The following is an 11,735-nucleotide window of genomic DNA, read 5'->3' on the forward strand; positions in this document are numbered from 1 at the left end:
TGGATCGAGATATCGAGTTTTTGATTGAGCTATTGCCAGGCACATGGCCAATATCCAAGAGACCCTATAGGATGCCCGCGAATGATCTGGAGGATATTAAGAAATAGATCAAATAGTTATTGGAGAAAGGTTACATTCGACGGAGTTCATCACCATTCACCCTGGGCGTTCGGGTTTACCCGAATTTTCGGGTCGGGTATTTCGGGTTTTTTGAAATTCAGGTTTTCAAAAACAACTCCCGAAATATCTCTTAAAAAAATAAAACCCGAAATATCGGGTACCCGAATTTTCGGGTTCGGGTCCGGGTAGTCCCAAATTTCCCAAACTATGAACAAAGGTACTTACCGGTGTGATTATTTTCCCTCTTCTTCTTTTTATTAGTCTATATGAATGATGGTTGATTTATACTTACTGATGGAAACAGTGGCATTTAGACTTACTGTCATCCATGTTCTATTTTAAGTGAGATAGAAACAGAGCCACGCACTTCCAAAAACAGAGTACATCTAAGTAGCAGAATAATGTAGCATGGAAAATGTCAATTTTTAGCAGCATAACTCAGCATGACAAATGGCAGTCAGCGGCATAACAACATGCAAAATGATAGTTTTGAAACAGCATAAGTGCACAGCAGCATGACATTTACAGCAACATAACAACATGAGGAATAGTAGTTTGCAGCAACACATTGCATGACAATATTCAATAGCATAACCTTAACATGAGTACATAGTTTCACTTCTCAGCAAACAGTAGTGTTCACCATAACCCACAAGTACATCATGACAAAGATTCAAACAACACAGTAGGCTACGAGGCACCAGTCACGAAACATAGTATAACACAAATGAGTTCAGTTTTGACATTTAGTAGCCACCAAACACTCAAAACTCTCCAATACCAACGACCAGCAGGCCAAAATGAAGCACTTCCTTAGCCAACACTTGAATCAACCATACCATCATCGACTCTCCAACATCAGTCCAAACAAGTTCATGCTGCAATAACAAGTGCGAGTTCATTGCATTATCATACAATTACAATGAGGATATGTCAGTTGTCAACTTGCATGTCAAAACTTAAAATGGTATACCTTTAAGTAGACGTTTCAATGGTGGAGTTGAACTTGCTTTCTTGTGATTTGGAAGTGGAAGACATGCTTTTGTCACTTTTATCTTGCCGTTTTTCTTTGGTCCCAAATCCTTCAATTAACTCTGCAATGGAAGCAATGCAAGCATGTAGTTCAGGATCTAATAGGATGTGCAAGTCAATGAAATTATAACAGCTCCAAGACTATGAGACCAAGAATACATCAATACAACAGCTAGCGCATTTAGAAATCTGAGCAAATCTTTCGCACAAAGAAACTATGAAATAATCACTATTGTGTTTCTAAAAAGACCAAAAATGGTATACCTTTTTCGATCATCGCCAACTCCTCCATATTTTCTTGAATGTCAATAGGTGTTCCCATTCTCAGCCAATCTTGTGCACACACCAGAGTTTTCAACATGAATGGAGTAAGGGATGTACGAAAGTCATCTAAAATACGCCCACTTGTGCTGAAAGCGGACTCTGATGCTACTGTTGAGATGGGTATAGCAAGGACATCACGGGCCAAGCGTGCCAATATTGGAAATCGAGCGGCATTGTTCTTCCACCAAGCTAGAATGTCAACATTGCTCTCTATATCCTCGGTGTCTTCAGCAAGATATTTATCAAGTTCTGACTTGACATTCATACTCGAACCATTGTTCATCTTCAGCTTCTTTTTTATAACATCAGTGAGCAAGGCTCCTTTGCCTCTTTGATTGTCTTGGTTCAGGTACTTGATTGGGTAACTCAGTTGGAGCATAAAGATCCCTATATTCATCAAATAAGTTATGGACACAAGCTTTAAGAGCTTCCCAAACTTGTTGTCCCTTTTCCTCACCAAATATTTCATCAACAATAGCATTTGTGAACAGAGATAGCTTGTATCTTGGATCAATAATTGCAGCAACAAAAATCAGCAAATTGACATTCTCCTTCTCTTTCTTCTCCTTACCCCTTCCCTTCCCCTTCCCCTTCTCCTTCTCTCTGTCATTCATGTCCTGCTCCTTTGTGTGCCAAAGTCCCCAGTACTTGTCAAATTTATATTTCATTCTTTTCCCCATTGCTGCTTGCGAAGTATCAGGACTGTTTATCCAAGCTTGAATCAGCAAACGCACTTCTCCAATCTCATGAACAAATCTGTTTGAAGTGACATGAAGAGTAGCAGAGACACGAACAGTAAGGTCATGAAAATGTTCAACAAAAACTTCTAACTTCTTTGCATTCCCCCAATCCGACTCTTCAGGGCAACCAAAGCCATCATTCTCTTCGGAAAGATCATCAATGTAAAGGATATCCTCTTCAGCTAACCTTATGAACACCTTCTCATAAATATTTGTAGCTTTTATCATGAGGAAAGTTGAGTTCCATCTGGTTGGGACGTCAATCTTCAGAGACGCCTTGTTGTTCATCTTTTCTTCCTCGGCAATCTCCTTAAACTTGACCAGTCTTGAACCACCATTTCTAATATACCTAACAGCAGCTCTAACACGCTTCACAGAGACATCAACTTCTTTTATGCCATCTTGAACAATAAGGTTAACTATATGTGCTGCACACCTCATGTGCAAGAACTTGCCATTAGCTATGTTCGTTTTGTTTAGCTGCCTCCTCAGATAAGAAATGCCACCATCATTGTTACTTGCATTGTCAACTGTTACAGTCATTACTCTCTCCAAACCCCAATCAGTCAAGCATCTTACCAAGCTTTTCCCGATGTCATCTCCCTTATGCCCCTTCACCAAGAAAAAACCAATGATTTTCTTATGTAGACGCCAAGATTCATCAATAAAATTTGCTGTTACAGTCATATATCCATCTAGCTGCTGAGAAGACCAACAATCTGTTGTTAGGCAAACTCGCTGACAAGAATCCTTGAAGAATTTCTTGAGCTTGGCCTTCTCTCGGAAGAATAGGCGCACGGTGTCCCTGGTGCAGGTTCTTCTAGATGGCGGTTTGAAACGTGGGCAAGCTTTGGACATAAATTTCCTAAATCCCGGCTTCTCGCCAAAACAAAAGGGCAACTCATCTTGAATAACCATCTCAGCAAAAGCTTCCTTAAGATCATCAGGATCAAACCTCCAGGTCCCAACACCTTCTCCTTGAGTTACTTGCAAAGTGGTCTGCTTCGGATCTTTGGCCAACTTGTGAGGGTTAAGCTTGCACACATCAAAGTGTCTGATCAAAGATGACGTACCATGATCCTTTGTGTCGGCCTTCAATTCACGTTTGCAATATTTGCATTTACCAGCCTTCACCACATTATTCTTATCCTTAATCTTGTCGAAATGGTCCCACATCTTTGATCGTGGTGCCATTTCCGTCCTTCCCTGACCTAAGTGACCTTTCTTACTATCATTCTCATTCTCCAAATCAACGACCCCAGTGGCAGATTGCTCTTGAGAAGTTGGTTCTGAACCACGAACTTGCTCCTTGGAAGATGATTGTGAACCAGAACATTCAGCTGATACAATTGTGCTGCGAGTGGCCATATGACTAGTGCCCACTTCCTCCATCTCTATGTGCTGATCATCATCATGTTGAGTCATCTATAAGAAAAGGAAAAAAGCAGCAACATCACTCATTTTGGTATAATTGTAAACACAGATTGTGAAATCCAAAAAATTGCAATAAGCATGTAAGTATTTCAAGGTTTCTGCCACATCTAAATCTAGAACAGATTTTAATAACTTCATACAACAACAATCATGCAACATCAAGATCATTTCTAATGCCAACATCTGCCACATCTCATGCCAACTCTGCTCGGCTGCTCCTGTGGCCCAAAATTTCTAATCCTAGCGCAGTTGAGAAATCAACAACAACAACAATCGTGCAGTACTGCAGTGTAAGCTTTTAATAACAAGTCAACAACAGTCAATAGTAGAACACATGATCCTCCACTGCTTCAAGTTCAGAGGAAGTGAGGAATAGAAAGATATGCACGATATACCTTGCAAGATCCTTCGCTGCTTCGACCTTCGAGTCATCGCGCCGGGACACCAAGGACGGGGATGTGGGCCAGCGACCGGGAGTCCGGGACGACAGGAAGTGACGGCGGAGGGCAGACGGCCAAGCGGCAGGACCCAGAGGCAGGACGGCGGGACGACCGAGCGGCGGGACGACTGAGCGGTGGGACGGCGGGACGACCGAGCGGACCGCCGACCGGTGGGACTTCGACGGCGGGCGGCGGCCGATGCCCGACGGATGACTTTGTCGAGCAGCCGGGAGTGTGGCGGCTAGGGTAGGAATCGTGACTTGTGAGTGGGGATTGGGGAACGTGGGGAGGAGTTGGCGTCGCTGTAGGCCGAAACTGGGCCGAGCTAAATGGGCTACTGTCATACTGTGCAGGCCAGAACCTGAACTTCTGTCTTTGCTATTCGGGCTTCGGCTTGTTCGGGTACCGGGACAAAACACCCGAATTTCCCAAAATAATTTCGGGTTTTCCTACGGGCTACCCGAGAAATGTGTTTGGGTTTTGGGTTCGGGTTATACGGGTTCGGGCTTCGGGTTTTTCGGGTTTGGGATTCAGGTTCGGGAAAAAGTGCCCAGCGTGAATCACCATGGGGAGCCCCAGTGCTTTTGGTTGAGAAGAAGGATAAATCCCTAAGAACGGTTGTTGATTATCGAGCCTTGAATGAAGTGACGATTAAGAACAAGTACCCATTGCCGATGATCAATGATCTATTTGACCAGCTGCAAGGAGCTAAGGTGTTTTCGAAGATCGATCTGCGATCAGGATATCATCAGTTGAAGATACGAGAGAAGGATATACCAAAGACAACCTTCACCACACGGTACGGGTTATACGAATATACGGTCATGTCGTTTGGACTGACTAACGCCCCTGCCTATTTCATGAGCATGATGAACAAGGTGTTCATGGAATATTTGGATAAGTTTGTTGTGGTGTTCATTGATGATATAATGGTATATTCGAAGGATGAAGAAGAACACAAGGAGCATTTGCGTTTAGTTCTCGAGAAACTCAAGGAACATCAGTTGTATGCCAAGTTCAGCAAATGCGAGTTTTGGTTGAAGGAAGTCGGATTTCTTGGACATGTTATATCAGGAGAAGGTATAGCAGTAGACCCCACCAAGGTTCAGTCAGTCAATGAATGGTTGACACCCACTTCAGTTAGCGAGATCCGCAGTTTTCTTGGACTCGCAGGATACTATCAGAGATTCATTGAGAATTTTTCCAAGATCGTGAAGCCAATGACAGAATTATTGAAGAATGATACCAAGTTTAAATGGATGGAAGATTGCGAGGCAAGTTTCCAGGAGCTGAAGAAACGTTTGACTACAGCCCCAGTGCTGACACTGCCAGATATACGTAAGGATTTTCAAGTGTATTGCGACGCCTCTCGCTTAGGACTTGGAAGTGTGCTTATGCAGGACGGAAGAGTTGTTTCGTATGCCTTGCGGCAACTGAAACCGCACGAGTTGAATTATGCCATGCATGATTTGGAGCTAGCAGCCGTAGTGCATGCGTTGAAGACTTGGAGACATTACCTTATTGGAAACCATTGTGATGTGTACACGAATCATAAGAGTTTGAAGTACATTTTCACACAGAAAGAACTGAACCTTAGGCAGAGGAGATGGTTGGAGCTCATAAAGGATTATGACATGAAGCTGCACTATCATCCAGGAAAGGCCAATGTCGTAGCAGACGCTTTGAGCTGAAGAGTTATGCTAATACCCTAGAGAGCATGGGATTGCCGAAGGAGTTAGCAGAGGATCTCTGGGAACTACGTTTGGAGATTGTTCCGAGAGGTTTGGTTGCAACAATGGAGGTTCACTCTACATTGTTAGGAAAGATTCGAGAAGCTCAGAAGGAGGACAAAGAGATTGCCGAGATAAAGGAGAAAATAAGAGAAGGAAAGGCCAAAGGTTTTCGTGAGGATGAGCACGACACCTTGTGGTTTGAGACCGTGTTTATGTGCCCAATAAAACAGAGATCAAGAAATTAATACTACAGGAGGCTCATGACTCACCATACTCGATACACCCCGGAAACACGAAGATGTATTTGGATTTGAAGGAACGTTTTTGGTGGATAGGGATGAAGTAGGATATCGCCGAGTATGTAGCCGTATGTGATGTATGTCAGAGAGTGAAGGCCGAGCATCAAAAGCCAGCAGGATTGCTACAACCTATGCCGATACCCGAATGGAAGTGGGATAAACTTGGCATGGATTTTATCACCGGATTGCCCAAGACCAAATCAGGTTATGATTCTATATGGGTAGTAGTTGACCACTTGACCAAAGTGGCACACCTTATCCCAGTGAAAACAACTTATACTAGTGCAAAATTGGCCAAGATATATATGACCAGGATCGTATGTCTGCATGGAGTTTCGAGGACCATCATATCGGATAGAGGGACACATTTTACCTCAAAGTTTTGGCATCAGTTACACCAGACTTTGGAAACGAGATTGGAGTTCAGTACAACATTTCACCCGCAGACGGATGGACAGACCGAGAGAGTCAATCAGATTCTGGAGGACATGTTGAGAACCTGTGCGCTAGATTATGGATCTAGTTGGGATGACAATTTGCCTTACGCAGAGTTCTCATACAACAATAGTTACCAAGCCAGTTTGAAGATGGCACCATTCGAAGCCCTGTATGGACGAAGGTGCTGGACACCGTTAATGTGGGATGAAGTTGGAGACCGACAATTGTTTGGACCAGACTTGATCAAAGAGTCTGAGGAGGAAGTTAAACTGATTCAAGATAGACTGAAGATAGCTCAATCCAGATAGAAGAGTTATGCAGATTCGAAACGCAAGGAGGTAACCTATGAAATTGGAGACAGAGCATATTAGCGAGTATCACCTTTGCGAGGAGTGAAACATTTTGGAGTTAAGGGAAAGTTAGCCCCGAGATTTGTAGGACCGTATCGTGTTTTGGAACGGATGGGATAAGTTGCCTACAAGTTGGAGTTACCTGAAGGACTATCAGGAGTTCACGATGTGTCTCACGTTTCCCAGTTGAAGAAGTGCCATGCTGAGATGGCCGATATACCGCTAAGAGATACCGTACCCTTGGAGGCGATTCAGTTGGACAATGATTTGACTTATGAGGAGAAGCCAGTCAAGATTTTGGAGTTTGCCAGTCGAGTCACCCGCAACAAGGTTATTAAGTTTTGCAAAGTTCAATGGAGCCACCATACCGAGGATGAATCCACCTGGGAACGAGAGGATGACCTTAGCAGAGACCACCCACACCTATTTTCTAGCCAACCCGAATCTTGAGGGCGAGATTCATCTTAAGGGGGGTAGGTTTGTAACATCCCAAATTTTCAATTTGGAATGTTATGCATTAGATCATCATTGCATACCATATTTTATTGCATTTTGGTTGATCCTAGAAATTCTAAGCAACTCAAGGACCCACGAAGAGAGTTGGGGATTTCGTTATTTTCATATTTGAGCTTTTCTCGAATTATGAAAAGAGGATCGTTTGATTTTAATTTTATTTCTCTGAAATATTTCTTTTATAAAAATTAAAAGAAAGAGGATAAAATGACTTCCTCAAAATAATGAAATACGAGAGATTTAATATTAAAATCAAATAAGTTTTTATTTCGGAGTTTTATTGCTATTTTATTTGAATTAGGAAAAAATATGCATTTTCAAAATTGCATTTAGGCCCAAATAAATGTTCACCTTGTCTGGCTCATTTTTAGAGGATGGGGAAGATTTATTTCAGAATTTTTGGAGTCTGTTTAGTATTTCTTTTCTTTCTTTTTCTGCACGTCCGAATTATTTAAAAAAACGTGAACTGACCTAACCGGGTCGTGTCCGTCTAGGACTCTCGACCCGGCCGGCCTTATAAGCCGGGGGAGCCGCCCCCTCAGCCCACCCGCACCCCGTCGAAAACCTAGCCCGCCCGAGCCACGCGCCGCCGCCGCCGCCCGTGCGTGCCGGTGCCGCCCGCCGCCGGAGCCGTCCGCCGGAGCCGCACGCCGCCGCTGCCGGTAACCGCTGCCGCCGCCGTCGGTTTTCTACGGAAAAACCGATCGGTTTTTTTAGAACCCGCGGTTTTATTTTTTTAGTAGATTGGTTTATTTTTTTGGTTTAGTTATTTAGCGGATGTTCGCCCATACGTTCGTTTTTATGAACGGTTTTCATCGTTTAGCCGCAGACAGCGAACACTCGTTCGTTAGCCTGTTCGTCAGTTTTCTTTAATCGGATTTTTCTGCGATTATTTCTGATCGCGATTTCTGATCCGATTTTCGTTCTAGTTTATCTTTTCGCTCGTTTGTCGGAATCAGGCGATTAGTAAACAGATCTTGTTTCTTTCGCCGTTTGAGTTTCGTTGCCCCGTTCGATTTGATTCTTTTTGCAGACCGGAGTTCTTAAGTTGAACTTTCTGGTTAGATCTTCTTATTTGAGTTTTATCCGTGTTTCTTTGCTTGATTGCTTATGTATGCTATTGTTTGTTTGTGATGGAATTCCCGAAGTGCGAAGCGTGTTATTTGGAGTCTCTATGTTACGCGGATTGTCAGCAAGGCAAGTAACACTTTGATCATACCCCTTTATCACCCAGTTTTTATGCATTAGTTCCAATCCTGAAGCATTGCATGATTAGGATGTTATTAACGTGTCGGTTGGGAAGTAGTTGATGAGGTAGAACCTATTGCCCTGTTACATTCAAACCCTTGGGAGTTACTTCTACGCGTTGCTTATATTGCTATGCTATGCTCGTAGACGTGGTTTGGGTGAGTGAAATCCATGACAGATGTGAGATTGTTAATTAATGGTTCAACTTAGGGTGGCAACTTAAATACACATCTGGGTGGATTGAGGCACCTAGAGTACCCAGTGTTGCCTGTATTTTTTGGAAATCCCGGAGTACCCGTGTGATCTTCCTATGGACCGCCACCCAGGCTCAAAGGGAACTGAGATGATTCATGCTAGAAACTTCCGTGTGCAGCCACAAGCTATTATGGGCTCTAGCATAGTTGAGTAAGTTACGTGAAGCTCTTGAAGAGGTGGATCAGTAGGTAGTGGGTTGTAGGTTTGGTATGGTCTGCCCGGAGTAGAGAGTTAATGTTTCTGAAAGACTGTGTCTCGGTCATCCATTTCTCAAACACCATGTAGTGCGAGAAATTCAACGGAGGCGATCAAGTCTTGTGGGGAAAAGTGCACAAACCTCTGCAGAGTGTACAAATTAATCATGGTTAGCCATGTCCCCGGTTATGGACATCTTGAGTATCTAGTACTTGGAGTATCTTAAGTATCTCATCACTCTAAATTAATATTGTTGGGTTGATAATTACTTTAATTGGGATTGAGTTGGAGGAACCTTCTCAATGATGTTTCAACTACCATGATAGTTAAATTAAAATCTATTCCTTTGTGGTAGGGAAAAATTGGCTTTTCGCAAAACTGTAACCATAGAGCTTTCCACCAGCCAAATATGCATGTAGTGATAGCATTATTCTGTTCTTGCTCTACTGTGTTACTTTGCCAGCATATTCCATGTGCTGACCCATTTTCGGGCTGCAACGTATTATGTTACAGACTTTTCAGACAAGGAGTAAGGTTCGTTAGGTCGTTGTCGTGTAGCTCAGCTATGCCGTCGGAGTTGATGGACTCACTTTATCTTCCAAGCCTTCCGTTGTTATCGTATTAGATGGCCTTAGGCCATATTTATTGTAATAAGTTCTCTTTGGAGACATTCGATGTAATAAGTGTGTGATTGCTACTCTGCTATAAATCCTCGAGTACTGTGTGTGTCAGCATTACCGATCCAGGGATGCCACTGAAGCACAGAGACTTGACCATTTGAGGTCGGGTCGCTACAACTCCTTGAGGATCTGCACTCACTCTCTTCCTTTTGGACATCTACTATGAAAGAACAATATTTGACTGGAAAAACATAGTATGATGACATATGGAATAGGTACAGAAAATGGATGGGTATGGCATATACTCATATATGATGCTTAAACTAAGAAGATGGTGGTGTAACAAAGTAGAAGTAATGCAAGAGGTCATACGCAAGATATGTGTGACCAATACAACCTTGCCATGTTAGAGCAAGCACCTTGATGGGTGAATAAGATAGGCCATCCTCCACCTGTTGGGGAATGTAGTAATTTCAAAAAAAATCATACGCACACGCAAGATCATGGTGATGCATAGCAACGAGAGGGGAGAGTGTTGTCCACGTACCCTCGTAGACCGAAAGCGGAAGCATTAGCACAACGCGGTTGATGTAGTCGTATGTCTTCATGATCCGACCGATCAAGTACCGAACGTACGCCACATAAGAGTCCAGCACACGTTCAGCCTGATGACGTCCCTCGAACTCCGATCCAGCCAAGTGTTGAGGGAGAGTTTCGTCAGCACGACAGCATGGTGACGATGATGATGTTCTATCGACGCAGGGCTTCGCCTAAGCACCGCTACAATATTATTGAGGTGGACTATGGTGGAGCGGGGTACCGCACATGGCTAAAAGATCAAACAATCAATTGTTGTGTCTATGGGGTGCCCCCCTGCCCCTGTATATAAAGGAGCAAGGGGGGTGTGGCCGGCCTAGAGAGGGGCGCGCCAGGAGGAGTCCTACTCCTACCGGGAGTAGGACTCCCCCCTTTTCCTTGTTGGACTAGGAGAGAGAGGGGAAAGAGGTGGAGGAGAAGAAGGAAGGGAGGGGGGCGCCGCCCCCCTCTCCTTGTCCTATTTGGACTTGGGGGGAGGGGGCGCGGCCCATGCCCTGGCCGCCTCTCCTCTCTTTCCATCAAGGCCCACTAAGGCCCACTAAGGCCCCCGGGGGTTCCGGTAACCTCCCGGTACACCGGTAAAATCCCGATTTCATCGGAACACTTCCGATATCCAAACATAGGCTTCCAATATATCAATCTTCATGTCTCGACCATTTCGAGACTCCTCATCATGTCCGTGATCACATCCGTGACTCCGAACAACCTTCGGTACATCAAAACATATAAACTCATAATATAACTGTCACCGAAACGTTAAGCGTGCGGACCCTACGGGTTCGAGAACTATGTAGACATGACCGAGACACGTCTCCGGTCAATAACCAATAGCGGAACCTGGATGTTCATATGGGCTCCCACATATTCTACGAAGATCTTTATCGGTCAAACCACATAACAACATACATTGTTCCCTTTGTCATCGGTATGTTACTTGCCCGAGATTCGATCGTCGGTATCTCAATACCTAGTTCAATCTCATTACCGGCAAGTATCTTAACTCGTTCCGTAATACATCATCCCGCAACTAACTCATTAGTTGCAATGCTTGCAAGGCGTAAGTGATGTGCATTACCGAGGGGCCCAAAGATACCTCTCCGACAATCGGAGTGACAAATCCTAATCTCGAAATACGCCAACCCAACAAGTACCTTCGAAGACACCTGTAGAGCACCTTTATAATCACCCAGTTACGTTGTGACGTTTGGTAGCACACAAAGTGTTCCTCCAGTAAACGGGAGTTGCATAATCTCCTAGTCATAGGAACATGTATAAGTCATGAAGAAAGCAATAGCAACATACTAAACAATCGGGTGCTAAGCTAACGGAATGGGTCAAGTCAATCAAATCATTCTCCTAATTGTGTGATCCCGGTAATCAAATGACAACCCATGTCA

At 43.9% G+C, this 11,735-nt stretch overlaps 1 protein-coding gene across 1 annotated transcript; it reads right to left on the minus strand.

Annotated features, from left to right (window-relative positions):
• Positions 1–656: 656 nt before the first annotated feature.
• On the minus strand, positions 657–4,355 carry LOC147958428 (zinc finger BED domain-containing protein RICESLEEPER 2-like). The gene is made up of 5 exons (XM_087537304.1): positions 4,046–4,355; positions 1,843–3,641; positions 1,417–1,805; positions 1,094–1,214; positions 657–998 (listed from the first exon to the last, which is right to left on the minus strand). The coding sequence occupies exons 2-4, from the start codon at positions 3,639–3,641 to the stop codon at positions 1,096–1,098; spliced, it is 2,307 nt and encodes a 768-aa protein (XP_087393430.1). The 5' UTR covers positions 4,046–4,355; the 3' UTR covers positions 657–998; positions 1,094–1,095.
• Positions 4,356–11,735: the final 7,380 nt, after the last annotated feature.

This window comes from Triticum urartu, chromosome 7A (assembly GCF_056163025.1).
Source record: "Triticum urartu cultivar PI428250 chromosome 7A, HENAU_Tu73, whole genome shotgun sequence".
NCBI classification, from domain to species: domain Eukaryota; kingdom Viridiplantae; phylum Streptophyta; class Magnoliopsida; order Poales; family Poaceae; genus Triticum; species Triticum urartu.